This window comes from Trichoderma citrinoviride (assembly GCF_003025115.1).
Source record: "Trichoderma citrinoviride strain TUCIM 6016 unplaced genomic scaffold BBK36scaffold_12, whole genome shotgun sequence".
Classification (NCBI taxonomy): domain Eukaryota; kingdom Fungi; phylum Ascomycota; class Sordariomycetes; order Hypocreales; family Hypocreaceae; genus Trichoderma; species Trichoderma citrinoviride.
The window spans coordinates 1,417,357-1,444,879 of record NW_020194720.1 but is presented as its reverse complement, the minus strand read 5'-3'; the positions used below and the strand labels follow the sequence as shown (position 1 = coordinate 1,444,879).

The following is a 27,523-nucleotide window of genomic DNA, read 5'->3' as shown; positions in this document are numbered from 1 at the left end:
CACGTCAGCTGCCGTCTTCCATGTCGTCGTCGCTCATGGCAGTGTCCATGACATCCAGCATGGCGTCATCCTTGCCCAGAATGTCCACGGACAGCGAGGATTGCGGGTGAGAGCTGGCCTCTGCCTTTGCGGCCAGGATGAGCTTCCGAGCTCGATCGACGGCAATCTCCTCGATCTTGCGGATGGTGCCGCTGACACGGACAACGCGGAAGATGCAGGGCCGGCCGTCCTTGACGGGGACGCGGTCCATGAAGGTCAATGCGGACCAGAGCAGCTGATAATGAGCTCTGTTGCACCTGAGGATGAAGGTGGAGGTGGCCAAAGAGAGATATTTGACTATGAAACATGTTAATAAATCATGATTCTGTCCTTTCTCGCTATTGCTATACTAATGAAACCACCAAATGCTAGACTCGTCACGACTCACCTGAGAGATTGCCCTCGAGAGCTCCCGCGCCAAAGTCGCCATACAGCTCCGCCACCTCGGCCTTGATGGCTCTCACCAAAGCCTGCGGCGTCAGTTTGGCAACGGTCGGCTGATGCTGGGCAACAAGACCGGGAACACGAGCCCTGGAAGCCGCGGCGGCATCAGGAGGGTAGATGATGTTGACCAGCAGGTATCGCTCCTTGATGCGCACCATTGGCAGCGATTTTTGCGAGGAGATGCGTCAGATTCGGTGGAGTTTCGAATATGCGATGAAGGGAAGACAAGAAGAGAACCTCGGCAGAGAATGAGATGCCCGGGGGCCCCCGTAGAAGCAAGAAGATCGGCGCAAAGGGGCTAAAAGAAAGACGAGACAGAGATCCGTGCAAGGGTTCCGTGATGCAAGATGGCAGCGTTTGAAGGCAACCTGAAAGGAGATGAGATTCGAACAGGCGTCAAAAGCCGAAAAAAAGTCCATGGCGCGCCAACTCGGGTCTCGGGGGTATTGCAGCGTGGCATCGCAGCGCTGCAGCCACTGGACGGGGGGCTGTTTTCCAGTGGGGTATCGCTGTAACTGGAGCTGCAAGGCAGCGCCCGAGAGGCTTATCGTGCGCTAAACCCGGCGCTGCTGCAGCGGGCTTCGGGGGGGTCGGCTGGTCTGGTTTGCATGAGCACCCGTGAAATCCTCCGCATCGATGCTACATGCCGTTTTCTGCATCTTGACGCACATTTGCGCAGCAGCTGGGAGGTACTATCTATATATCTGTGCTTGATGGCTTCTTGCTCGATCAGGGCAAGTTGACTAAGTAGTAGCTGCACTAACACTGGCGAGCTGCCATCTGCCAGCTACTACTGAGGTATCGAGTCTCCATACCAATTGATAACCAGTTGGATGCTGGTTCTTGGGCTGCTCCAACACGTGCCCAACATACATGTACACTCAGCCCATCCTCTTCACTTACATCCTCCAACGAGACCTACCAAGTCTCACACCAAACACCTGTGCCGTCTCTGGAATATCTTGAAACCCATCACATCGACTGTATATACAAACCAACCGCCACCATGGACGGCCCGTTCAACGCCGCCATCCTCATCGTCTCAACCACAGCCGCGCGGGATCCCTCCGCCGATGCGTCCGCCACGGTCCTCCGGGAGGTGCTGATGCAGGACGGCGGCGGCCGGTGGGACGTCGTCGACGAGCGCATCGTCTCGGACAATGTCCTGGACATCCAGAGGAGCATCATGCCCTGGACAGACGGGCCGGATGCCGTCAACCTCATCGTCACCACCGGCGGCACCGGCTTCTCCGTCGCTGATGTCACGCCAGAGGTGAGCTGGATGGGTTTTATATCGTGATGTTGCTTCTCATTCTGACCGAATCTCACTCCGTCAGGCCGTTGCCCCAATGATACACAAGACGGCCCCTGGGCTGATTCACGCTATGCTATCTGCCTCTCTTGCGATAACTCCGTGTAAGTCCTTTCATCCCTCAACGGCAGACATAACCTTGTCCAGCTAACCACACTCATCTAAGTCGCCATGATGTCTCGTCCTACTGCTGGCGTAAGAAACAAGACAGTCATTGTCACCCTACCGGGCTCGCCCAAAGGGGCCAAGGAAAACCTCCAGGCCATCATCAAGACGCTGCCCCATGCCTGCCTGCAAGCAGCAGGCTCAAACTCGAGAGCTCTGCATGCCGGCGGCGTCAAGAAGCTGGAGGCAGACGCCGGCATCGACCGGTCCCCGACACAAGCATCGGCACAAACACCAGCAGCTGCCCAGGCGCACCATCACCATCACCATCATGGACACTCTCACGGCCACAGCCACGGCCCCGGCCACGCAAGCCTTCAGAGGTTCACCACCCCGAGCAGCTCTAGCAGCACAGCCCATCTATCCAACGACATCAGCCTGGGTCCCACGCGGCGCTATCGAGAATCCCCCTATCCCATGGTATCCGTAGATGACGCCCTCGCCTTGATCGCAGAGCACACGCCAGGCCCGCAGCCAGAAACCGTCAAGGTCGACGAGAACATTGTCGGGCTGGTGCTGGCCGAGGACGTCCAGGCAAGGGAAAACGTGCCGGCCTTCCGCGCCAGCATCGTGGACGGCTACGCCGTCGTCGTGCCCAAGGACGGCAAAGTCAGGGGCGTCTTCCCCGTCGCCGGCGTGTCCCATGCCGCACCCGGAGAGCTGCCGCCTCTCAAGGAGGGCGAAGTCGCCAGGATCACAACAGGCGCGCCTCTACCGCCGGGCGCCAACGCCGTCATCATGGTGGAGGACACGACGCTCAAGACCATGACGGACGACGGCAAGGAGGAGAAGGAAGTGGAGATCCAGGCCGAGGGCGTCACGGACGGCGCCAACGTGCGCGAAGTCGGCAGCGACATTGCGCGGGGCGCCGTGATCCTCAAGCAGGGCGAGCAGATCTCGGGCGTCGGCGGCGAGATCGGGCTCCTGGCGGCGGTCGGCGCGGCAGAGGCCCGCGTGTACCGGCGGCCCGTCATCGGCATCCTGTCGACGGGCGACGAGATCGTCGACCACGACCGGCCCGGCGGGCTCAAGCTGGGCGAGGTGCGCGACACGAACCGCGTCACGCTCATGTCGGCGGCGCGCGAATGGGGCTTCCCCGTCGTGGACCTGGGCATCGCCAGCGACAGGCCCGGCACGCTCGAGGAGACGCTGCGGGCCGGCCTCCGCGACGCCGACGTGCTCGTCACCACGGGCGGCGTGTCCATGGGCGAGCTGGACCTGCTCAAGCCCACGCTCGAGCGCGCCCTCGGCGGCACCATCCACTTTGGCCGCGTCGCCATGAAGCCCGGCAAGCCGACGACGTTCGCCACCGTCCGCGTCAAGGACAACGCCGGCCGGCGCCTGTCCAAGGTCGTCTTCTCGCTGCCCGGCAACCCGGCCTCGGCGCTCGTCACCTTCCACCTCTTCGTCCTGCCGTCGCTGCACAAGCAGGCGGGCGTCTCCCCCGTCGGGCTGCCCAAGGTGCCCGTCACGCTGGCCCACGACTTTGGCCTGGACCCCCGGCCAGAGTTCCATCGCGTCGTCGCGAGCATTGGGCAGGACGGGCGCCTGACGGCGAGCAGCACCGGAGGACAGCGCAGCTCCAAAGTGGGCAGCTTGAGGTCGGCCAACGCGCTGCTCTGCTTGCCTGGTGGGAGCGGGAAGCTGGAGAAGGGATCGAGGGTGGACGCTTTGCTCATGAGTTCTATACGCAGTGGATAGTGGTGGATGTAGTAGTTGGTTAAAATGAAACTTGATTCAGGAACTCATGATATACACATGACAAGGAGGGAAAGTTACAGGCAGTCGAGGTGCTGTGGCTATTTATCTGGCTCATGTGAAATGAGGGTAACAAAGGGGGAAATGGCGGGAAAAAAGCTCATTACTCTTTTGTTTCGACACCATTCATAGCCTCTTGAAAAAAGATGCTTCGATTTCGAGCATCAGCAGCTGTTCTCTGGCTAGTGTACACAGGGGGCTAGTCATACAGCTTCAGATTCGAGACACAAAAGAAGAACAACAAAAGTAAGATAAACATCGTCTACAGCCCAATCTTCCAAACGCCCAACCAACATTATCGTTGCAATGCATATAACGGGTTCCTCTCGTCTTCCCTTCCGGAGAGACAGAAGAGGCACAGAGAGAGAGAGAGGGAGAGGTGAGGAGGCCGTGATGGAAACTGTGCATATTCCATGTCTTCCAAGAGTCCCCCCCTTCTTGTCGAATTTGCTGTTTAGGACTTGGCGCCAAAAGCAGGAGCCTTTTCGGCAACCAAAAGGCCGATGATCAAACCAAAGAGACCCAGGACGGAGCTGAAGATTTCAATGACGAGAATCTTGACGAACCTGTTCGACACGTGGTTAATACAGAACAGCCAATGCAACGTGGGCCATCAGCCAATGGCCGCCCAAAAGGGAGTCCACATACAAAGACGCATCCGCCGCATCAGCCAACGCAGCACCACTCCCGTTAATCCCCACCGCCACACCGCAGACGAGGTTGCACGCGCCGACCGTCAGCCCGGCCCAGAAGAGGGCATAGCCCGTAAAGTACGAGTCGGCGGAGAAGAGCTCGGCGCCGCGCACGGAGTCGACCTTTGAGGAGAAGACAATGGCCATGATGACGCCGTAGATGGCGACGACCTCGCAGAAGATGATGGAGATGAGGTTCTTGGTGCGGATGCGGGGGGCGCGGACGCCGGCGCCGAGGATGGACGAGCCCGTGATGAAGATGCCCCAGGCGGCGCCGACGACGGACAGGCCGATGCAGAGGGAGATGCCCAGGCTGGCCCAGGCGTAGGGCGAGACGGACTCGAGGAAGGCGCCGACGTTGAAGGACTCGCCGCTGCCGGTGAAGAGCATGTCTGTGGGTAAGGTTATTAGCCTGGGGGTAAACTCATGGTGGACGGTGCTATATGAAGAGTTCGGTTTGGCGTGGTGGTGAAGACTTCAGGGTCGAGCAAGGTGGACGAGGATGATGCTGATGACGACAAAAGGTGGTGACGGCGACAAGATGGGCCAAAGAACATACAAGCTCCCACGACGGTCAGAAACGACCCGATTCCTCCGACGCCGTACTTGAGACTCATTGTTGCCGCTGGTTCTTTTCTTCTGTTGGTCGGGGTTGTCGAAGCAGCGCTGGCGGCTCGTCGTCGTCTCTTGTCGCTGAATGGGAAGCTTTCCAGGTGCTAGTTGAGCTCTCTCGGAGCACAGAGGCGCGACAATGGCCGACGTCACATGACAAGCATCCCGTCCTCCCCTTTGCTGCTGAGTCATCGCCGCTTCGCTCTGGGGTGCATCGACTTCGGAGGCTGATTTACGCTCCAGGCCGTTATTAAGCGCCAGTCGAGCGGTAACTGAGGTTCGCTAACGGTCACTGCGCTGAGGCTGGCTTAGCGTCAAGGCTGCCTATAACCATCAACCTCAACCGTTCATCTGTCAGCAGTCGCAGACTCTCCCCAGACATCAACGCCTCCCAGCCCTTTCCATTCCGCTTCCAGCACCAAACGCCGCAAAGAAGCCTCTCGCCTCCTATCGAATATCATACACCCCTTTCAGCCATGGCAAGCGGCGCGCAGTCCTTCTACGAGCTCTACCGCAGGAGCAGGTAAAATGCGCCCCCCCACCGCGACGCCGCAGTTGCTGCCTGCCTGCCGGACACAGACAACTGTTGGGGGATATTTGGTCGCTAACCTTTCGTTTGCGCGCAGCATCGGCCTCGCCCTGACGGACACGCTGGACGACCTCATCAGCGAGGAGCGCATCCACCCGCAGCTGGCCATGAAGATCCTCAGCAACTTTGACCAGGCCATCACCGAGGCGCTGCAGAAGAACGTCAAGAGCCGGCTCCAGTTCAAGGTAAAGCGGCCCTTTTTCTCTGGGGCGTGTGCTCGAGTTGGAGAGTGCGGCGAGCTGACTAGTGCTTTCGAAAAAATCGCAGGGAAGCTTGGACACATATCGATTCTGCGACGAAGTATGGACGTTCCTCATCAAAAACGTCACCTTCAAGATGGACAATGGCAGCGTCTCTGTTCAGGCGGACAAGGTCAAGATTGTTAGCTGCAATGCAAAGAGACCTGGCGAGGGACAGTGAAAAAGCGCGACAGGAGGATTTTTTTCTTTTTCGTTGATCGATTCGGAGTTTGGGCCATTTTTTTCACCGCGGGAAGTTGAGGGGGATATCGAAAGCAAGAAATAAGACGGCATTGAGGAGAGAGGGGGGCGGGCAAACAAGCATCAATATCGGCAACGGGACGGCGTTTTGGGTTTACGGTTACAGGGCCAGGGCATAGTGCTTGAATTTGTTGCTTTCTACAGCAGTTGATGCTTGTCAATTGGGGTCTGGCTGGGCCACCGATGGGATAGAAAAAGACGATGCTGCAAATGATAATCGCGTCTTTGTTCTCCGTACACGCGTATCGATCTCAAGGCCATGTGACGGGATGCCTTCAATGTGACGAGTCCATCCCCCTGTCCTGGAGCCACAGCCAGAGCGCGCCACTGTGGCGGTGGAAGCACCCCAGCCCAAGCCATAGGCAACTTGCCCACAGCACTGAATTCATCCATTGTTACAGCATGTCATGTCCTCAGCCAGGCCTTGAGTTGACAGAGCATCAACGTCGCCTGTTCTCACCCTCGACATCAAAACAAAGCAATTGGCCGTTGCAAATCGACACTCCTACTCTCCTTCATCTCAACACCTGTCCTCCCCCCTCCACCACAACAACAAAAATCCCCCAACCCAGAATTCCTTCCAAATGAAAAACGGCCAATTTGCCCCAATCCAGTAACACCCTCAATCAACCATGGACGCGCGCAAACGGCGGGCCACCAAACACATAATACCGACCTCTCCGGACTCCCGGCCTCATCAACGCTCCTCCTCCGCCACCAGCAGAAAATCCACTCTTCCTGCATCTGCCTCGTCGTCGAGAAAAAGCAGCAGCAAGGGCGACAAGATGGACGCGCTGCTCAGTTCTTCTTCTTCTTCTCCTTCGTCTTCGTGGAGGCAGCATTGGATGTTCTTTGCCGTGGCGAGCGGTGCTTGCGCGGCGTTCAACGGCGTGTTTGCCAAGCTGTATGTTTTTGTTTCTTTCTCTTGGTATCTACCTACTTCAATTGTATACATCATTCACATGGCAAATCCTCAATTTCATCGAACCTGGAGAAGAAAGAGTGTTAGTTGTATGAATCAGTCAAACTAACATCTAGTCAATTCGCCAGAACCACAACAGAGCTCACATCAAAGCTCTCAACCGCCATCGCCACATCACTCAACATCCAAACCCACTCCTCCATTGTCGAAATCATCATCCGCACCGCAAGTCTTTCCCCCCCGTTCAAACCAAAAGCTCACCAAACCCCTCAAAACTAACACAAAATACCAAGATCTTCTTCATCCTCAACCTAACCTTTAACGGCATCGTAAGCTACCTCCCTTTCCCATATCTCCCCTCTCTCCCTCTCAGTATACTTACAAAGACAAAAGATGTGGTCCCTCTTCACAACAGCCCTCAAGAGAGGAAAATCCGCAACCCAAGTCTCCATCATGAACACCTCCACAAACTTCCTCGTCACCGCATTCACAGGCCTCGTCATCTTCTCCGAGGCCCTGCCCCCGATGTGGTGGGCCGGCGCGGCTCTCCTCGTTGCCGGCAGCGTCGTTGCCGGGCGCAAGGATGAGGGCGAGGGCGAGGGCGAGGGCGAGGGCGAGGATGGACGGCCGGAAGATCAGGCTGTGCCTGTGCCTGTGGGTGGTGCTGGTGTGCTTGAGTTGGACGAGGATTTGGCTGTTGTGGGGGAGAGGTATCGCGATGAGGATGTTCCTGATCTGGGTGAGTTGCGCAGTTGAGGCAAGAGAAATCACATTGCTCATCAGAAAACAATGCTTCAAACGCTGTTTTATCTCATCGTATATATAGATATACAAGGCGCAAAGAACCAAGAAAAGGAAAGCGCAGCAAGAACACGAGGAAATGTCATGTATCCGCTCTATTCAAAATGCTAAACCGAAGCAAATCTACCTCCTTTCCAACTCAACACCCTCATCAACCCCATCCTCATCCCCATCCAAGATCCCCTCCCTCCTCCTCCTCCCCGCCGCCGCCGCCGCCCGCCGCTCGTCGTCAAACTGCCCACTAAGCCGAATATGACCCCGCGAGACCGTCGACACCGAGTTCGACACCCAAAAGCCCACCCTGCGGAGCGCGCTCCAGAGGTGCTCTTGCCCCTCGGTGATGTGGTGGTCGTCTTTCGGGTTCTCGGCCGCCTCCACCTTGAACTGGTACTTGAGGCAGTCCTTGACGGTGACGAGGCCGGACAGCTTGCCGTGATACTCAATGAGGATGACGCGAGGCCCAATCTTCTGGAACAGCTCCATGACCGTCTCCAGGGGCAGGCGAGGGTGCACCGTCACGGGCGTGGCGTCGATGTATCGGCTGAAATCGAGGGGCGAAGAGGCCGTCATGTCCGCGCGGAAGTGGGGGGTAATAGGCGTGATGGGCGCCTGGTTATTTGTCGTTGTCGGATGCGGCGAGAAGTAGCACTTTGCGTCTGGGGAAACGGGCCGCTCGCGCTTTGCCCGATCCACGGCATACCGCAGCTCCGTCCGGCCAATGTATCCCACCAGCGTCTTGGAGCTGCCGTCCAGCACAATGGGGAATCCCTGATACTTGGTCTCGGCCAGCAGCTGCTCGACGTCGGCCAGCGTCAGCCCGCTGACGGGCAGAGACACGACGGAGCTCCGCATGACTTGAGAGACCGGCACGCCGTAGTTGTGGTCTTCTTTGCTGTCGATGAATGGAAAGCCGTTGAACCAGATCATGCGGTCGGCGATGCCACCTTTTCCAAACATCTCGCTGACCATCTTGGTCACGCCAACGACAATCATGGTGGGCAAAATGTACGTGAGCGCCCCGGTCAGCTCGAACATGATGACGACGACGGTCAGCGTGAGGTGCATGATGCCGCTCAGGGCTGCCGCCGCGCCGAGAAAGGCGTACGTGCCCGGCGTGATGCATGGCTCGTCCGGTTTGCAGGCGGAGAAGAAGACGCTGCTCGGGTTCGCCTCGTGGATGGCCTGAACGATGATGCCGACGGTTCGCCCAAACGAGGCGCCGATGGCCATGGAGGGCACAAAGATGCCGGCGGGCACCTTGCAGCCGTATGAGATGATGACGAGGAACACTCTCAGCACCGTCGCGAGGACGAGCGACACGATGTTCCACGCCCTCTTGTCCTTGTCGCACAGCCCGTGGTAGTTCTCTGCCCCTTCGCACTCGAGAAAGAGTATCTCCATGCTCTCTGTCATGTCGATCCTCAGAAAGGCATTGGGATAGGCGATGATGGCGGTTCCGGCGGCGAGGAGCGTCGCCTCCAACACAGCGTACTTTGTCAGGTACTTTTTGCGGAACGCCTGCGCTCGAAGATTCCACTTCATGACAAAGGCGCCGTACAGGCCGCCAAAGATGCCAATGATGATGTAGAAGACGATTTCGAAAAAGTGCCAATCGCGATCGTACTTGACCTGGAACATAACCAGCTGTCCCGTGCGGAAGGGGTTCATCGTGGAGAGGACCGCCGTGGCCACCAGAGCGCAGAAATAGCTGCGCCACATGGTCTTGAGCGGAAAGTAGCTCGACATCTCCTCGAGCGAGAAGAGCACGCCTCCGATGGGGCTGCCAAAGGCGACGGCGACGCCCGCGGCGGCACAGGCGCTGAGGATCTCGCGCGTCTTGCCCGCGTTTCTCCTGTACTTGTCGAACAGCCTCGAGATGACATTGCCGGTGCAGACGGCGTAGTGAACGCTGGGTCCTTCCTTTCCGACGGACAAGCCGGAGGCAATGGCCAGGGGCAAGCAGATGGACTTGATCAGCAGGGTCCAGAATCCGAGGAAGCCCTTCATGACGAAGCCGGCAATGATGCACTTGATCTCCGATATGCCAGAACCGGCTGCATACGGAGCATATGACTTGACGAGCGTCGCAGATACGCAAGCGAACAAGGTCTACCGCAGAGTTAGGAAGTCCAAAAGCCAAGGAAGTAAAAAATCCATACCGCAAATACAAAGTAGATGAAGTAGTTGAGGGGGCCAAAGCCTGTCCAGCGATGCCACTGCTCGCAGCCTACAGCCATCAGTCAGTGACACACTCCAAATGTTCTCCCCCCCAAGAACATACCATTGTCCTCTCCCCAGCAGCAAAACTTTTCATTCAGATAAAACGCCGTCGTGCAGTGGCCCGTCTTGATGTCGGCCAGCCACTCCGTCACAATGTTGAGAAACGCGGCATTCAGGCCAATGGCCGCCCCGATGATGGTGACGACGATCCATCCCTGCGCGGCGTCGTACGACTCCCACAGCCGGTATCTCCAGCCGGGCTGGCCGAGCCTGTAAACGCCTGCGGTGCGTTTCCTGCGGGCTTTCCGCCGTGCCTGTTCCCGCGCAGCATCTTGTACCCAGTCTGTCCCTCCGAGCGTCAGCCCTGTTCGTACTCTTATCGCGGTGGTGACGTTTGGATGCGGGAGGGGACTATTCCAAGTCTATTCGCTCTCACCTATAGTTGTAAAGTCCTGTATTCCAGACCTGTCAGCACCAGAGCATACAACACGCCTATGGCGAAGCACACACTCGCTCACCTCATATCTCTTGATCTCGGCAATCTCCTCCTCGATCTGGCCCTCCCTCGGCGCCTGGCCCGCGGCCTCGCCCTGCTCTGCGTGGGACACGGCAAAGGACACGCGCGAGCTGATGGACGGGCGCCGCGAGATGGACGGGCTGAGGGCAGCCATGGAAGTCGTCGTCGAGTTCATGGCACCGACCTGCGCAGCATGGCGATTGGGGTCGACGCCCGGGTCTGCGTGCGACTGCTGGATGCGACTCGATGCGCCTTTATGCGATGCGATGCGACTTGACGATGTTTGATGTGACTTGTTGCGGTTCGAAGCGAATTGCAATGATGGCAGTAATGCGCTCGCTTGTTTCTGTGTGTACGGTGCGGCGGGAGCAAAGGGCGTTGAAGCAGGGCAGTTGTCGCAAACGAAGCTCTACCAGGTTGACATCAACTTGAACTGCCACAGTGACCATCGAGTTCAAGTATTACGAAGTACATTACACGCTCGGCAGATAAGATAAGCAGCACGCACGCACTCCATGCAGCACGAGCAGATCTCCAGGCCGTGGCTCCGTCCCAGTGCATGCGCTACAGCTGGGGGGACCGTCCACCAGAAGCCGCCGCCTCAGTGGGTGCAGCAGCCCCAGGCGCATCGCTGAACAAGTCGCGTCAGGGCGTCGCGTGTCACCCAACCCGCGGGAGGGCCTTCTGGAGCACCTTACCTGAGCCTGCGCCTATAAGACCAGAATAAGAGATATCAAAGAGACATTCACTTTCAACCCGTGCAGCTTCTTTTACCAAACTCTACTTTGGACCATCTCAGAACTACTCTAAATCTTCACTCATCTAGACTGAGCCATCTCCAGACCTCCATAAGCTGCCCAACCTCGACTTACAGCTGCTCGCCATCCTCCAGCAGCTCACCTACCTTAGGTTACCTAATTGTCTTGAGCCCACCTCAGTCTTCGACTTTGTCCTGCAAAACCGCCTCTAGCCCTCGACCTCGAACCCGGGCCATTTCCCACCAATTCCAACGAATCCCTTCAGCACAGCTCCCGTCCGCTCGTTTCTCCTTGCTCAGGCCATCAAACTCGACATCCACGAAGCCTTCAATCCTCCCTGCCAAAGCCCACCAGCAACAAGCGGGAGTCCGCAAAATCTCCTGCATCTTCACACCTCACGCGCGTGATCCACAGCTTTTCAACTCACATCATCAACCCAACTCACTCATCACCCATCATCCCCTCCAGCCAAACACATCTCAACAACACCTCTCTTACATCCCAACCACTCAAGTCGAAACCCCGCGACAATGCCTTACAACACCAACGCAATCCCTCCCCGAAAGGAGCCCACCGGCCAGACTCAGCTCCCATGTAAGTTTTTTTATTCTTCTCAACACAACATCCCCCCGACATCCTCCCTCCTCAGAAACAGATGCTCACTTGCCTCCCTCAGTATCAAGAGTCAAGAAAATCATCAGCCAAGATCCAGACGTGCAAATGTGCTCCAACAACGCCGCCTTCGTCATCACCCTCGCCGCCGTACGTCTTAACCCATTTTTACCTCTTCCCCTTTTCTTTCCTCTATAAGGGAACCCAAAAAGCTCACACATCATGCCCATTGTCAAGGAAATGTTCATCCAGCATCTCACCGAAGAAGCCCACACCCAAGCAAAACTAGAACGCAAACCCCGTCGCAACATCCAATACAAAGACGTCGGTAAGTCCAAAATCACACACACACACACATCTCAACCCCCCCTCTCTTTCCCTTTCCCCTTTCTCCCCTTTTCCCTCATCGTCTCTACACCATTACAATCTTTTCTTTACTGAATCCCAAAAAAAAAAAAAAAAAGCCAACGCAATCTCCCACCGCGACAACCTCGAATTCCTCGAAGACGTCGCCCCCAAAACAATCCCCTTCAAAAAGGCCAAAGCCATCAACCAGGCCCGCCTCCGCGGCGAGCCCCTCCCCGACTCTGTGGCCCCGACAAACGGCACATCATCAAAGGGCAAGTCCAAGGCGCACGCCAACGGCAAGGCCGCAGCCGGCACCAACCCCTTTACCCTGTCCCTCCGCAACGAGGAAAAGGACAACCACCACAACGACAACAGCAACAAGCACGGCGAGGGCAACGGTGTTGTTGTTGGGAACGGGAGCAGCAGCAGGACGGATGATGGCCCTAGTGATCAGCTTGAGCTGGAGATGAGGCAGGCGGCGCAGCCCGAGGATGATGATGCGGACGTGGACATGACGGGTTAGAAGCTCGCGGTGCGTCGGCGTTCGCGTCGTCGTCCTCGTCGGGGATGATTGTTGGATGATGACTTGTTACTTTTTGCTTGTTTGGTTTGTTTTCATACTGCGTTTGCTGCTGTCCATAGTTTTGAGAGAGTTTGCAATTCATGGCGATTTCTTTCCATCTATCATCATGTAACAACTTGTGGACCAAACCCAGTCCCTCTCATCTCCTTCTACGAAGAGTGTATTCTCAAAAAGCAACCATTGTAAATCAAATGACCAATAAACCTGTGCCAGACAACGAGTTATAACAAAGAAAAGAAACAAAAAGGAGTCATTCTTTCACTCCTCCATGGCATCGCCATACACCCCCGACGGTAACCGCCCCTCGTTGAGCTCCTTCTCCAGCGCAATAATCTCCTGCAGGCTCGTCGCCTTCTTGATCCGCTCCTGCAGCCGCTGCTTCTCTGCGTCGGTGAGCTTTATCCGCGAGAGCTTCGAGGGCGCGGCCGACGAGCCGTTGGCTGTGACGTCGAGCTTGGACTTTTTGCCCATGATCTGCGCGTCAAACGGTCAGTATATACCAATGTAACCATTATATTATTAGGGGAGATGGGGAGTGGGGGTGGGTGGTTTAACGTACCGATGTGGCCAGAGCCGTGGGCTCTTCTTCCGTGCCAAACAGCTCCCGGGCCTTGTCCCGCTCCGCCTGCTTGACCTTTTCATAGTCCAGGAAGCGGACGGAAGGACACCGCCAGATGACCCAATATCGGTAATGCTTCACACACACAAGTCAGTCCAACCCACTCGATACAACCCTCCCAAAGCTAGCCAAACAAAGCCACCACCCGTGGGAAAGGTGACAGAGGTGAACGAGAATGATGACGCACCTCCTTCTTCGTAACGGGATTATCAGCCAACACCAGATGCGTCAGCCTTGCCAACCCGCCCAGCGCATCCACGTCCGCCAGCTCGACGAGGCTGTTGGACGCCAGCACCAGGTTCCGCAGGTTCGGCACCGCGGCCGCCAGCGTGGGCTGGATGCTCGCGACGCGGTTGCGCGCGAGGAGCAGCGTCGTTATGCGCGGGGACAGCGGGAAGTTGCCCAGGACTTGGATGTCGTTGTCGGTGAAGTCGATGGCATCGTGGGGCTGCAACCGCCAGATATTTTCCGTTTAGCAAAAGAAGAAGAGGAGAGGAAGGGGGGGGAGAGAGAAAGACTCACGCCAGCGACACCTAGGTTTTCGATTGCAGGAATTCGATGTCCTGTTCCGTTGCGCCGCCATCAAGAAAAGCTTCAAATGTATCAAATATTCCTTTTTTTCACAAATTGGCAAAACAAAAAAAGAAGAAGCTCTCAAAAGCAGAACAGAAGAAAAAGAAAGGCGAGACCCAAGAAAAGAAGAGTCAAAGGAGAAGAAAAAGAGAGAGGGTCAAAGCAGAAGACCGAAAAGAAGCCAAGACGAAGAAAAGGTGTAGCATCTGCTCTTTTCAATCTCCCCCCTTGTTTCCCCTCCCCTCTCAATTCCCTTTCCATTCCTTTTTTCCCCTTTTGTATTCGGCAAGGAAGTTTTGGACGAAAAGAAGAAGACGGGAGAAAAAGACGTGGGAAGGTTTTCAAAACGCACCTCGGAGATCAAGCTCTCTCTCCTTCAAGGGATTCAGATAGGACAATGAATCCCGAATCAACTCGGCCGTAAGCCGCATCTTGGTATCTTTATGATTCGCAGAACACGAGGCGGGAAAATAATCGGTCGTCGTAGAGGAATCGCTCAAAACAAGCACGAGATGTTCCCGTCTTCGCTTTCGCTTTTCGCTTCGTTCGAAGGTTTCGAGGTGTTTCCCAGCAACAATTGGCTGACGAAATTGCCCGTACGTATCGATTGGCCAGTTTTCAATCTCAGATAGATCAAACTACAGGGTTCATCACGCAGAAGGCTTGTCGTTGCGACGCTGCAAAAGAAGTTGGTCAAGAAGAAGAGGAAGATGGATAGTGTCGCATGTCCGATGTCGAGAACTTGGGATGCGCGAGGCTGAAATGATTGGAGACGAGGCAGTGGAAATTTCCCACTGGGCAGAGGAAGCGCCACACTTTTGGGTGGCGCCACAATGAAGCTAGCGCCACGCTTCGACTTCACGCTTCAGCTTAAGCATTACTCACAAGTTCCAAGAGAAATAGAGCAAACAAGCACTCAAGATTCATAGCTCGAAGACGGGGCATTAATGTTCTTCGTTAGTCATTCATCTGAGCAGAACTTCTGCAAATGCTGCAAAGCAGACCCCGACTCTCCACCCATCTAAAGCAACGCAACACCAAGTGCTCTATCTCACCATCTAAATCCAGACATCATCAAGACTCCAAAACGCAGTTCCCTCTTTTAACCATAACCTTAACCCCAAAGCTCATCTTACCCCTCGTTTCCAAGTACAAAGTGAGAGCAATTCTATTGAAACACATACACCACCCCAGACCGATCCACAGACACGCTCATCGAATACGGATACTCCAGAATCGCCACGTCCATAATCAGATCCAGGTGCGACTTGAGCAGCTGCTGCTGCTGCATCGAAATCACCGTCGACCTCGGCGCCTTTTGCCTGGAGCCGGTTCCCGCATTCGGCGCAGACGCCGCGTTCCTTGCGAAGCGCTCCGTGTTCAGCGTTGTCGACGTCGTTGGGTGCGAGCTGGCATATGTTGGCGCCTGCTCATCCGGCTGGAGGCCGCTGTAGATGCAAGAGTTCTCGATCCGAGAAATGTCCCAGAATCGGAGCCGTTTGTCTGACCCTCCCGTGAGCATAAACGCATGGCGGACTTCGCGAGACTCCTCCGATGTCCCCGTGCCCACGACCATGGCTCGCACTCCTCTATCCGCGTTTGCCGCGTCGCTCATCTCGAGATTGGTCGCAAATCGGCCCAGCATCCCTTCGGGCTTGTCTTCGTCGACTTCCCACGCAGTATATCCCTTCGGGCCATCCTTACTGCCACCCGTTCGGTAAATCTCTCTGCACGTCGTCTTCTCCAAGTCCCATACCGTCACTTCTCCTTGCCCGGTTCCTCCGGCGACGCAGATCCATTTGCCTCTGCCCTTGGTAGGGTGCACGCAGAGCCGATAGATGGATCCCTTCCCGGGCACGCCCCATCCTTTCAGCCTCATCTTGAACCGGAGATCCCACAAGTCGACCACTCCATGGGAGGTCCCCACGCACAGCCAGTTCCTCTTCTTGTCGACGCAGAAACACGTAGGCGTCCCATGATGGACAGGATTCTCCAGCACGTATAGCATTGTCATGGTTCTCAAGTCCATGGCCAGAATCCTCGATAGGTTGGTGGCGATGACGAGAATGGAGCTTTGCTCTTGCTTGAAATGCTCGCACCACACTGCGTATTCGCCTTCCGGTAGCTGGTAGTCCCGCAACACCCGCAGCTTCGTATATCGAATGATACCGCTCGAGGGAACCGTATCGACCTTTACGACGTGAACGCTGCCGTCGGACGCACAGCTAACGAAGCAGTGCGAATTCTCGACAAAACAAAGGGCAACGACGCGAGCACCATCACCATGCTTGTAAGTCTGTCGGGACCGATTCGTAATGTTGCGCTCAAGCCGCTGCGTGTCCCACACCTTGACTGTCCCGTCGTTGCCGCCCGTGATGAAGAAGATGTGATCGGGAGACGCAATGACACGATTGATGGGCCCACGGTGTTCTGCAAACGTCGCCACGAGATTGCCTTGGGGCTTCCATGGAGGATCTGCGCCCGGGACGTTGACCGATCTGCTCTTGTCTCCAGAGATGGGCTGAACCATGGGCCCAAACTCCAGCACGTCGCGAGGGAAGTTTTCGACGTACATGTTGTCAAGCATGCGTCGGACGTGCGGATCCGTTCCTTCATAGCTGTGCCTCACCTGTCTCAGACCGGCCGTGTCGCCACCTTCTGTGGCCGGTCGAGAAATGGTCTGCACAGGCTCTGTCTGCGTAAATGGCCCCTCCACCTCTCCAAACGCATTGGCATCGCTAGTCCCAATCTCCGGGATCGACTTGTGGCCGTCTCTGCGATCCAAGAGGCTCAGAGCGCTCGATTGGTGCCGTATGCCTCTCCGTGAAGAATACGAGGCGGTGTCGTCTCCTGGCCCCAGGGGAGAGGTGAGGGCCCGAGAATCAATCGAGCTCGCCCTGTCGCTACCAGTGGGAGACAGCAGGCGTCCCGTACTGCGAGAAGGCAGGGGCCCAAGGCTCTGCATCCGTCTGTGCGAAGAGAGAGCAGCGCGCTTCTTCTTGGCGAGCGTATCGTCTATCGTCATGGAGGCGTCTAATAACGCATCGGCAATCGTATACGGCCCTGACACAGGCGGCGTAGGCTCCAGGTTTGGCATCGCAGCAGAGGGGTCCTTCAGGGGCGTGTCGTCGAAGAAGACCGTCTGGATCGTTACGCCCAGCTCCTTCAGCTGAACAAAGCCAGTAGGCATGTTCTCTTCTTCAGGGGCGGGCGACACCATGACGACGGCATCCCGCGCCTTGCTGGTGCTGAGTCGCGCAATGTACTCGCACAAGGCCAGAAACTTCATCTCGTCTTCGGCTTTGAGGCCAAAGTTCCTCAGCTTCTCGAGCCATTGCTCATCCTCTTCGTTGCGGCTAATCTTGCTTGTCGAGGAGGGTATCAGTGCAGCCGAAGTAAGCGCTCCCTGACTTGACGACATTCGCTTGCCCAGAACCGACTTCCAGAAGACGCCCTTATCCGTCTTCGATGCCCACGTCAGCGCCTGGTCAAAGACTGCCCGGGGAAGTGGCCGCTTCAGGGAGTCAAGTAGATTGAGCTCGGAAAAGTCCGATAGATGCTGTATCTTGAGGTATGGTCTGACCAGCGGCAGCAATATGCACTGAACATCGGCCTTGGATAGGAATTTGGCGGCCATGGAGAGAAATTCTGCTGATGATTCCCTGATCCACATGTTCGGGTGCATCGTCAGCCGCCCTACCAGGTCTGCCAGCTCCCAGATCTTTGACCTAGATAGCAAGCCCAAACCTGCCAGCTGAGCCAGCGAGTGCAAAGCCGAACGCACCACCGTCTCCTCCGGATCCGCCAGGGCCTGGATCATCAGAGGCAGGATGAACTCTTCAAGGCTCGTGCCGCCTATGAACGCGCCAATGCCCACAATGGTGTCCAGAAAGGCACTCTTCAACATCCAGTCCCTATCGTTCAGATACGTGATCAGGTGCGTGAGAAGAATGTCATTAGAGTTCTCCTGGAAATACATGCACAGCTCCGGCACCGACGTCAGGAACGCTCGTCGAACGTGAACATCCGGGTCTTCGACGAGCTGCTTCGTGTGGCTCTCCAGTATCTCAAAGAGCTGTCGGTTTGCGTTGTCAAACATGCTCTCAAAATTGGCCGCAGCGCCGTCCGTTCCTGGCTCAACCTCGGGGTCGGTGATGGGCATCGATCCATCCGCTCGAAGGCTGGATGCCATTTCCAGGAACCGCTGAGCGGTCGTAGCGAGACTGCCTATGCAAGACGCATACGTCGCCCGCACAAGCGAGTTGGGCGTCCACGACTTTGTCCCGAGGGCAATCTCCATCCGGGGCAAGACGTACTCCACCAGCACATGGGAGTTGATCGGCGTCGTCATCCGTACGAGCTGCAGCAGCTGGGTGACGGCGCGTATCACGGTTACGAGCACCATGTCCGTCTCCTCCTTGCGTAGCAGCGTCATCAGATACGGCAGCACTCTGTCCAGCTTTGCCTCGTCTGTAAGCCTCTCGGCAAACGCCAACAGCAAGTCGCACGCCCTGATCCTCGAAGCCGCCCGGGCCGTCGTCCTCATGGCCGAGACAACCAGCGTCAAGAAAATCAGCGTCCCGTCGTCCTCTGGCGGCTCGAGATCCGCAGAGACGGCATGTTCGTGACTCGGTATGCTCAGCCGTACAGGAAAATGGTCAAGCCCAAGCCTCGACTTTGGTATCATCGGCTCTGTCGTTTGCTTCTCCGTCTGATATCCCAGAAAGTACGAAATCTTGTCAAAGTCGTTGAAGATCCTGTCGATGCGGTTATCCGACTCCCCCAAGTTCCTCTCAGCGCCAGAGATGGGCCCGTTACCCGACGACGGATCCGTAATCACCTCCATATACTGATGCAGGAAGCTGTAGAAGTAGCCGGGAAACACCTTGTCCTTCCAGAAGTCGAGATACTGCTCGGCCGAGTACCGCCGCTCGGGATCGAGCTGGATCATGTGCGCAATCATGTCGCGGACGTCCTTGTCCGAGATGACGCTCAGGTGGGTGATGACGGGATCGTACTCGCCGCGGCGGTACTTGTACAGCTGGGCGAGGCTGAAGATTTCCGACTCGAGGAACAGCTGCGCGATGACGCATCCCGCGCTGAAGATGTCCATGGCCCACGTCATCTTGGGCTTCTGCGGCGGGGGCTCGGCGGAGGAGTAGAAGCGCTCGGGGGCAATGTAGCACGTGCGGCGGCCGGACGAGTCGAAGAAGTAGGAGAAGTCGCCCGGGTTGTCGTCGGGCAGCATGACGGGCTTGTAGGCGGAGGAGAAGTCGGTCAGGTAGAGCCAGTTCCACGAGGTGACGAGGACGTTCTGGGCCTTGATGTCGCCGTGGTAGACGTCGCGGGCGTGGCAGTCACGCAGGGCGCAGAGCAGCTGGAAGGCCAGCCACTTCTTCTCAATGTCCTCCAGGAAGGGCCGCGTGCTCATGCGGTCGTACAGCGAGCTGTACATAAACTGGCGCACCAGGTATCCGTTCGTCTCCGTCTCGATGATGCGCTGGAAGCCCAGGGCGTTTGGCACGCCCGCCAGCGCCTTGCGCTGCTCTGTTGGCACACACACACAGAGAGAGAGGTTAGACAAACTGTATGCAAACAGACTTGTTGCTCAGCGCGCGCCGGAAGCTCACCTATAATCTTCTTCTTGTACTTGTCCAGCTTCACTTCGGTGTAGGGCTTCACGAGCACCTTGACCAGAACCACGCCGTGCTCGTGCCTGCCGCGGATGCTCTTCATGAAGCGCGCATTTCCGATGCTCTTTTCGTACTGGATGTCCTGCAGCTGCGCAATGTCTATGCCCGCCGCGCCGGCGGACGGCGTGGCGAGAGAGAACCCTTGGCCCATGGCTTTCTAGTCAAACGACCAAAGACAAAGTAAGAAAGAGAGAGAGAGAGAGAGAGAGAGGTAGTCCTTCGTCCTTCGACCAGCGACACACAAACTGTCGTGACCCCAAGGATCGAGACGGGCGGCGAAAGGAGGGGGGGAATGTGGGATGTGGCGTCTATCGTTTGGCCAGGGAGGAAATCGCCGTCATTTTGACTTTGGCCGGACGAGCAGGAGCTGGTAGAGGCGATGATGGGAATTGCGAGATGTCGTCGTCAGTCGCGGCGTCGTTGCGTGTGGAGAGAAGGAGGTTGGAGTCCAGAGAGGTTCTCGTCTCTGGAGGTTGGATGAGGTAGCTGTTGGAGCAAGGTGGAGGGACGTCACCGGACCGCAATGCTAAGGTAAGGGTACCTGTAGCCTAAAGGCAGTGGAGTGCCGCAGCGGGCGGGTTTAGCGCCTCGTCCACTAACACCACTAAGGACGATGGAGGCTACATGTAGACTCACATCAGGATAAGCCACTTCAGATGAAGGCGTCTGGTTAATATACATGTATATTCCTTCAACGGCTACGGCCTATTATTACAGACACTCGATAGGCAATGTTCAAAGCCACTGCTCCTTGGGTTTGATTTCCACAGTCTGGCCTCAAAAGCACAATAAATCTCTAATGACCGCAGTAAAATATACCGTGTTTAGGTAGGTAGTTATCCTACCTAGTTAAACCAGTCACATGGTATTCAAAAGTCATATCCATACCTCTAGAGACAACGGCACCCAAGTGATGAGATGAAGCAGAGATAGGTTGTCTGTATTTCCCCCCCCCCCCCCCCCCAGTAAGCAATCAAGTCTCATATGAACTCACAACAAGCTAGAATCAAGGAGACAAAAGAGCAGAGAGTAGCGTGCGTAACAAATAGGAAGAGGGTCGGAGATCCAACACACGCCCTTTCCAACCACCTCATACCTAATACACGACACAATCCTCAAGGATGCAATTTCTGTAATTCAAGTCATGGTCCCAGTATAGAGGGTAGATATTTTGCGACCCCAATTCCCTGCTCCAGGGCAGCTACCTAGGTATATCAGAAGTAATGAACATAAAATAAAACCAAAGTACCGAGCAGTAGCCAAGGTAATCCAACTAAAGGAGGTATAAGTGAGTCCAAAGAAGATAACAAAGAGGGAATGATAGAGAATGAAGTAGAAAAGGGGGAATAAATAATGTTACTTTCGAAGAAAAGACAACAAGAAAAAAACGCCCATGTGCCCAGTTATCTCAACCCCCCATAGTGCGGCTATATGCGTTTGATGGACTCCCTTGAGAAAACGACTTTGGCTTTCAAGCTGTCAAAAGAACACCCCTTTGTTGTTTGTTGTGGAAATAGAAAATGCATGTGTTCAAGATAGTAGTAGCAAAGATAACCTCCCGTATGTCCCGAAACTCCCATGCATATACCAGGATCGTTAATGATAAGCAGACAAGAAAAAACAAGAGTGTTTCTTTTTCATTCCGTCATTGGCAAAAAGAAAAATGAGAAGTTGTGCGACAAAGTCCTGATCCCGCGCCGAACGACAATCGGCTATGCAAACAAAGAAATCCAAGAAAGACGTAAGAAAACAGAGACATCATCGGCGCTTCTCCCCTAATTCACCACGGCCCGCATGCGCATCTGCCTTGATGAGGTGTAGCGTATCCTGGCGAGCAGCGCCTCGGTGTCAAAGTCGTCGTCGCCAGCGTTGGGGTCCGCCTCGATGCGGTCAGCCATGTGCAGAGCAGCAGGCAGCCTCGGCGCGGCGGAGTCGGCCACCTCAAGCTTCCGCGAGTGGACATCGTCACCTTCCTTGTGGTGCGGCACCAATGTCCTGCTGACGGTGATGGGTTTCATGGTGCGCGGCTTTGGGTCCGCCGACTCCTTCATCGTCTCGGGCTCCTCGCGTTCGATGCGCTCCATCTCCTTCTTGGCCATCTCGAGCACCTCACCAATGCGCTGCTGGATCTTGGACACCTCTTCGCTGCACTTGGCGTCCCTGAGGAACTGGTGGGCGCCGTGCTCACACGTGCTCTGCACAAACTCGAGGGCCTTGTCCAGCTCGTCAAAGACATCCGGTGCCTGGCCCGCGAGGCTGGGGTGGCCCAGACGCATGGCAGTCGGTCCATACCGCCGACTGCTAATGTATCGTAATGAGGGGAGAGCCTCGGTAGCCTTGTCGTCGCCTTCCGCGTTCTCATCCTCAGGCACGTCCATCTCGGCCAGCTTCTTAATCTGGGCCACCTTTGCTGCCATCTTGGCCTTCCGCATCAGATTCCTACTTGATGAGATGAACCTGACGAGATCATCGAAGAAGCCCTGCACGTAGCTGTCGTAGTAGACAATAATCATGTTTCTGGTACGATATGTCTGGCGAGGCCCGTCGGCAGAGGCAATCGACGTCGTCCTGCTCTTCTTGACCATGCGGCTGCTGGATGCCCCGCTGGCGTCTGTTGACGACTGGGGGAACGCCGGCCGCTTCGCGACAGCCGGGCTCGGCGGTGAGGACCGGCGCTGCCTGTTGGGCTGTGGGGGGGTTGTGGCGAGATCTTGCTGCTGCTGGACTGGTGCTACATCCTCGGTGAAGAAAATGTGCATCGCGCCATCGTCCTTGGGCTTGAGGGACTCGACGGACCCCTTATTCCTCAGCGACCTGGTCTCGGGCTCCTTGGTGCTGTTTGCCTCGGCGAGGGCGGCGAGCTCCAGCTGGCGCTTGTCAACCTGGCTGCTCAGCTCATCGAGCCTCGTCTGCCAGCTGGGTATGTTGTTTACAAGGTTCTTTAGGGCGTCGATAGCCATGTGGCGGAAGTTGGTTTCCCGCGACGGGACTCTTGACGGAGCAATCGTGGCGGCGTTAGGTGACGCTGCACCTAACAGTGAATCGACGGGCGTCGGGTGGAGGGCGTCCCGTATATATCCCCACGCTGTCGGTGGACGCGGCTCTGATCGACCAGGAGAAGGGACTCCAGTCAAGTATAATCGTTCTCTGGCCGTCCGGTAGTATCCAATAGTAGACGATCGTTGTCTTTCGTCCTCGGTGTGAGATGTTTGGGTATGTCAAAGAAAATAGGTGCGAGCGGGCGATCCTGCCGTCCGATAGTCCGCTAGCGTCTGGCGAGGAAGACGAGGGAAAGGATATTGTCGCAGTCTGTGGAGACAGATAAGGTCGCAAGAGGGTGCTGTGTGTGTCTGTGTCTGTGTCTGCGTGTCGTGCCAGCTAGAGTTCTTCCTGTCGTCAACGGGAGCAAGCCGGCGATTGCTTCTTCCTCCGCTACTGAAGATGAGAGGGAGGCGGGCGCCGAAGATGATGATCCGGTTAGGCGAGATTCCGTTCGGTCGAGCAACAGCTCAACAGAGTGATGTGATTCGAAAAAAAGGAAGGAGAAGCAACCAGAGGGTTTTCGCTTGGTCGATCCGGGGGAGGAAGCAGCGGGCAGATGGGTTTGCAAAAGCGAGGACGCAAACAAGAGAGGTGAGAGGAGAGGCGCGCGGTAGATTGGGTATAGGGTGGTGTAATATTAATACGGCCGTCAATTGAGAGGCCCCGGTAGCTGTGCTGGGTGGTACTGGGAGTGCGTGCTGCAGAGGGTGCCGCGGGTACGAGGTATGGGGTACTACTACCATGTACGGACGCGCTCGCGCTCGCACTGGGCACCGGCACGCCGCTGGCTGCAGGGTTTCCAGCGGTGGAGTGCGAGGTGCGCTGCGACTGCTGTTGGGCGTCGGCGCACTGCTGGCCGCTGGAGCACGCAGTCGCCCCGTACCCCGTACAGGCACAGTGCAGGCTGGCTTCCCCTCGGGGGGGTGCAGTGCTCCGGGTGGTGTCCCCCTATGAGGCAAGGGTTGGCAGCACAGGGTCGCCGGCCCGCACGGTGTACTTTGCAGCCTGCGCCGCCTGCAGGTATGGGGTACAAGCGGACAGAGGCAGCGCACGGGCCGCCGGCTGCCACAGTGGGATGGGCACAGTGCGCATCCTGAGTCGCTGTGTCTCTTGGCGCTGCCGGCAGCACGAATCGACGCGCGGTTATTGCGGCCTTTAGTCCCGCACCCGCCCGCGTGCATATTGCGGAGGTACCTCAGCACCACACTGTGGGCGGGCCTGCAGACGGCAAGCCAGCGCATGTCTCGAGGCAGAGCGACGCTGTGGCTGCGTAGCCTGTACTTGGTGCGCGTTGTAGTCGTCCTCCGTACGACGCCGAGCAGACACTGATGCTGCCGTCGAGCTTTCGCATGAAGGGGGCGTCCAAGCTACAAACACTGGAGCAGCTTCACAAGAAGTCCGGACAGCGACAACATGCCGCATCTACCGCCCTCGTCCAATGGCGCGCATGCGCTACCCAAATCGGGTATTTGTACTCTGGCCTCGAGACTCGTAGCGAATACCTCTCATCTGCGGCGTCTGGCGGCAGAAGCAGGAGCCAGGGTGCTCGTAGCGAGGTAGTTGTACCTGCTCCGTGCTGCAGCTTCAGACAGCGGTACCTTGACCGGCTCAGCCGACCGCCTGCTGGGTCGAGGATCGCGACTGGCTGTGACAGAGGAAACGTACACAAGTACTGCTAGAGGTACATACCAGCATCGAGCTGCAGCAATTGCCTGAATGCTGTTCCTCCCTGCCTTGGTCGTTTCTCGTTCCACCTTGTCCGTCTGTCCGTCTAGAGCGGGAGAATCCGTCGCCTTTTGGCGAGCAAAAGGGTCAATCCGTCGTCAATCCCAGGTGGGGACAAAAGGCGGCCCCTCCTCCCCCAACTGAAGGAGAGGAAGACAGTGGCAGTTTAGCAGGGCTTGGTGGCACTGGCAGCAGGGCAATATAGAAGGCTCTCTCCGTGCGAAAGCCGCCGGAAAGGACACGGTGCCCCAATGCAGCGCAGTTCCGCGCTCCCGTGCTATCGCCGAAGCAGGCGTTGGTTCGACGGCGAGTCGAAATTAAATCGATCCAAATGGCGGATGCTCCCCTTGTTGCCTCGTCCGCCTCGAACGTGTATCGGAGCTGCTTTCTGCACGGAGCGACTCTCCTTGTCAGCACGGAGTACAGCCAACACTACTGTACGCCTCATACATACAGCCAGTCAATGCAAATGGAGACCAGCCGTAATACTAGCAGCATCTTGCACTTGTTCATACAAGACGATCCGTGACAGGCCTCATAAGCGTGCCTCTAGATCTGCACGGCCATGCTTCCGCGTGCCGCGCCATGTCGCCTCCGCGCCGTCGTTTTTCTTAGCATCACGGCCTGTCGAAGAGCTGCCACTGCTAGGCTCGAATCTGCCGAGAGGCCGATTGAGACGAGCGACACAATAGAGCTTCCCCGCGTCTTTGTCAGTTGCCGTGGATTGCCAACGACCACAAGGCTGCAGAGTTTGCACCAGCGCTTGGAGGCACGCCTCCTCAAGCCTGTTTTATGTCCAACATCTCTCGCCTTTTCAACAACCTCTCGAGCGCGACCCCGAGGTTCAGGCTCCAGCACTGGCTGCACTGTACAGACAGTCTCGTACTGCATGTGTGTAGCTTCGCCTTATGCTGCCATATTGCTACTACAGCAGCAGCAGGAGCGTCGCCTCGAATGTGGCCTCTTCGCAGCTCCAGCTCCGGCACCACCTCGCCATCCACACAGGTGCCATGCGCCGGCCTGTGCTGAAGGCGTCCTTGTGTCCAGCTGCAAGCTTTCGGCATCTTGTGCCCGCGGTAACACGTCCAGATCTCTGTAACACTCGGCCAGATGGCAATGTGGAAAGCCGCGGCATCAGCGTTCCTGTAGTACGTAGTAGTACCAACAAGTATGTACGATAGTGATATGATCCCACTGCGACTTTGTACGAGTCGTAGCACCTCCTGCTCGTGCTCCGTACGGGCCATCACGACGCCCTGTCCCACCCGCAGCTGCTGCCACTGCGACCTGCTGTGACGTGAAATGTGGCTCGCCTGGCGGGCCTGTCCGCGGCCGTCCAGAAGCTCAGGTGGAAGCAAGACAGCAGAAGCCCGTCCGTCATTGCCGCAGTCCATCAGTCACTCCCCCGGTGGGTTCGTCATGCCGTTGGGCGTCAGGTTGAGCTCGCCCGTAGGTGCTGGCTGGCCTTGGCACAGAGCACCCTGATAAACGCCTAATGGCCAGGTGACAGGCCCTCTGCCCGTCTCACGTCCTGCTCGACCGCAGCGCTCGACAGGGCCACTGATCCACTGAGCGGCTCACCACAGGCCTCTTGGTGCATTAAACCACATAAGGAGCAACATTGATCTTGACACGGACGCCGCGAGAAGAGGGCAATGGTCGGCGACCAGGGCGGCACGGTGCAGCAGCTCAGAGATCACAGACCAGACCAGGCCCGATGCCCCACGGCCGCGCCGCTCGCAAGGCTGGGGTCTCGCATTCCTCTTGGTTTTCCTTGCAGTCCCTTTTCTCTATTTTCCCCTCGCTCTCTGTGGCTTCCCGTTTAGCAGGACTGGCAGGGAAAAGGGCGTGCGTTGTCGGATCTGTTTCCCTCGTTGCCAAGTGCCGATCTCAAGATCCGAGGCGCGTAAGGGGACCAAGGGGACAGATGCCACGCTATTCCAGGGGAGTGCTGAATAGCCACTCCTATTCCCAAAAGGCACGGGGGCTCTCTGCTGGGTTCATTGGTTCTGTCAATCCACTTGTCATCAAACCCAAGGTGATTTCTCGTCGACTGCAATTCAGCCCTCTACCCCGGGTTTTCCCTGTCGTCTTCTTCTTGCTGTGCTCTTGTTTCATGCAAGATGCGTGCCGTCATCCTCGGACAAGTACGAGTATTACTCGTAGCATGTACGCCCAGAGGCAGCGTCTCATCATGAGTGGGAAAGGCCATCATGTCGTCATGCATCCATCCCACTCGGCGAGCACAGCTGCACGGAAGTGAGTCTTCCGGAGTGAACAGACAAATTTGTTGCCGAGCACCAGCGAGCAAGGAGTGTGAGCCCACACTTCTGTCTGAATCAATCACACGCTGTAGCTGTCTGACTGCATCCTCGAAATAGTGCCAGACATTCTTGGGAGTAACACAAGACGCAATTTTTCATGAGCCTCAATATGACAGGACATTGTGGAAGTTGTCTGTTCGGGGAACCACTCGTGCGCACCAGCCAATCGCTGTCCCCGGATGATCGCCGACCACGGGTTGACAATGAGACACAATGCGCAGCCCGCCAAGGAATGAGTATCACGCAACAAGTCCCGCAAGAGAGCCTCTGTTGTGCATCGCAGGGTATCCTTTGGATGACCTGTATCCTGCGTTTGGACGAAGGGAGAGAGTGAGTGAGAAAAGAAGAGCGAGATTTGGCCAGTCAGGACGCAGCAATCTTGTCCGGCGTCCAGTGTCCCATTGTGATACATCGCCGAACAGCAGCCCGTTGCCCTTTTTTCTGGGTACATGCTCAGCTCACTGCATATGCTGTTGCTCGTTGGGCGTGATTATTGCTCTTTTTCGTCGAACCGTCAGCCTCTTTTCTGCTGCCATCTTCCCACCCTGGGAAGATCGCTTTCCAGGATCGGAGCTAATCAAACGGAGCGCAACATGGAGGCACTGTGGCGTCAACACCAGACTCGCTAGGCGGCAAGCGAATCGTCCAGGCCAGATGAAGACGCCTTAGCACCTC

The 27,523-nt window shown here is 56.6% G+C and overlaps 12 protein-coding genes across 12 annotated transcripts; 5 read left to right on the top strand and 7 right to left on the bottom strand.

Moving 5' to 3' along the window:
• Positions 1-4: 4 nt before the first annotated feature.
• On the bottom strand, positions 5-641 carry BBK36DRAFT_1125711 (hypothetical protein; the record flags this gene model as incomplete). Its single annotated transcript, XM_024891307.1, has 2 exons — positions 5-336; positions 428-641. The coding sequence occupies 2 exons, from the start codon at positions 639-641 to the stop codon at positions 5-7; spliced, it is 546 nt and encodes a 181-aa protein (XP_024747313.1).
• An 848-nt stretch (positions 642-1,489) lies between these two features.
• BBK36DRAFT_1207329 (hypothetical protein) lies at positions 1,490-3,661 on the top strand (the record flags this gene model as incomplete). The annotated part of the gene is made up of 4 exons (XM_024897393.1): positions 1,490-1,756; positions 1,821-1,899; positions 1,962-2,166; positions 2,302-3,661. The coding sequence occupies 4 exons, from the start codon at positions 1,490-1,492 to the stop codon at positions 3,659-3,661; spliced, it is 1,911 nt and encodes a 636-aa protein (XP_024747312.1).
• Positions 3,662-4,172: 511 nt separating this feature from the next.
• On the bottom strand, positions 4,173-5,027 carry BBK36DRAFT_1171435 (F1F0 ATP synthase subunit C; the record flags this gene model as incomplete). Its single annotated transcript, XM_024895568.1, has 3 exons — positions 4,173-4,284; positions 4,367-4,802; positions 4,970-5,027. 3 exons carry the CDS (start codon positions 5,025-5,027, stop codon positions 4,173-4,175), a joined length of 606 nt encoding a protein of 201 aa, XP_024747311.1.
• A 274-nt stretch (positions 5,028-5,301) lies between these two features.
• Positions 5,302-6,216, top strand: BBK36DRAFT_1136258 (transcription initiation factor TFIIA, small subunit). Its single transcript, XM_024892926.1, has 4 exons — positions 5,302-5,545; positions 5,649-5,796; positions 5,879-6,083; positions 6,162-6,216. Exons 1-3 carry the CDS (start codon positions 5,499-5,501, stop codon positions 6,029-6,031), a joined length of 348 nt encoding a protein of 115 aa, XP_024747310.1. The 5' UTR covers positions 5,302-5,498; the 3' UTR covers positions 6,032-6,083; positions 6,162-6,216.
• A 722-nt stretch (positions 6,217-6,938) lies between these two features.
• On the top strand, positions 6,939-7,621 carry BBK36DRAFT_1095078 (hypothetical protein; the record flags this gene model as incomplete). Its single annotated transcript, XM_024889073.1, has 4 exons — positions 6,939-7,015; positions 7,162-7,237; positions 7,327-7,362; positions 7,427-7,621. Coding segments are annotated over 4 exons (384 nt in total), but the record flags the coding sequence as incomplete, so codon positions are not given.
• Positions 7,622-7,957: 336 nt separating this feature from the next.
• BBK36DRAFT_7228 (hypothetical protein) lies at positions 7,958-10,746 on the bottom strand (the record flags this gene model as incomplete). The annotated part of the gene is made up of 5 exons (XM_024898540.1): positions 7,958-9,943; positions 9,994-10,061; positions 10,116-10,397; positions 10,491-10,506; positions 10,573-10,746. The coding sequence occupies 5 exons, from the start codon at positions 10,744-10,746 to the stop codon at positions 7,958-7,960; spliced, it is 2,526 nt and encodes an 841-aa protein (XP_024747308.1).
• A 1,113-nt stretch (positions 10,747-11,859) lies between these two features.
• BBK36DRAFT_1125090 (histone-fold-containing protein) lies at positions 11,860-12,812 on the top strand (the record flags this gene model as incomplete). The annotated part of the gene is made up of 5 exons (XM_024891237.1): positions 11,860-11,923; positions 12,006-12,091; positions 12,179-12,269; positions 12,406-12,619; positions 12,710-12,812. The coding sequence occupies 5 exons, from the start codon at positions 11,860-11,862 to the stop codon at positions 12,810-12,812; spliced, it is 558 nt and encodes a 185-aa protein (XP_024747307.1).
• A 318-nt stretch (positions 12,813-13,130) lies between these two features.
• Positions 13,131-14,495, bottom strand: BBK36DRAFT_1125603 (L domain-like protein; the record flags this gene model as incomplete). Its single annotated transcript, XM_024891301.1, has 5 exons — positions 13,131-13,346; positions 13,432-13,566; positions 13,679-13,939; positions 14,014-14,054; positions 14,417-14,495. The coding sequence occupies 5 exons, from the start codon at positions 14,493-14,495 to the stop codon at positions 13,131-13,133; spliced, it is 732 nt and encodes a 243-aa protein (XP_024747306.1).
• A 737-nt stretch (positions 14,496-15,232) lies between these two features.
• BBK36DRAFT_1125554 (vacuolar sorting protein) lies at positions 15,233-19,908 on the bottom strand (the record flags this gene model as incomplete). Its single annotated transcript, XM_024891297.1, has 2 exons — positions 15,233-19,611; positions 19,695-19,908. The coding sequence occupies 2 exons, from the start codon at positions 19,906-19,908 to the stop codon at positions 15,233-15,235; spliced, it is 4,593 nt and encodes a 1,530-aa protein (XP_024747305.1).
• A 1,624-nt stretch (positions 19,909-21,532) lies between these two features.
• Positions 21,533-22,717, bottom strand: BBK36DRAFT_1171429 (hypothetical protein; the record flags this gene model as incomplete). Its single annotated transcript, XM_024895567.1, has 1 exon — positions 21,533-22,717. One exon carries the CDS (start codon positions 22,715-22,717, stop codon positions 21,533-21,535), a length of 1,185 nt encoding a protein of 394 aa, XP_024747304.1.
• Positions 22,718-23,540: 823 nt separating this feature from the next.
• On the top strand, positions 23,541-24,478 carry BBK36DRAFT_1143690 (hypothetical protein; the record flags this gene model as incomplete). The annotated part of the gene is made up of 3 exons (XM_024893618.1): positions 23,541-23,616; positions 23,729-23,819; positions 24,097-24,478. The coding sequence occupies 3 exons, from the start codon at positions 23,541-23,543 to the stop codon at positions 24,476-24,478; spliced, it is 549 nt and encodes a 182-aa protein (XP_024747303.1).
• A 1,025-nt stretch (positions 24,479-25,503) lies between these two features.
• Positions 25,504-25,894, bottom strand: BBK36DRAFT_1181140 (hypothetical protein; the record flags this gene model as incomplete). Its single annotated transcript, XM_024896238.1, has 1 exon — positions 25,504-25,894. A coding segment is annotated over one exon (391 nt), but the record flags the coding sequence as incomplete, so codon positions are not given.
• Between the last annotated feature and the right edge of the window lie 1,629 nt (positions 25,895-27,523).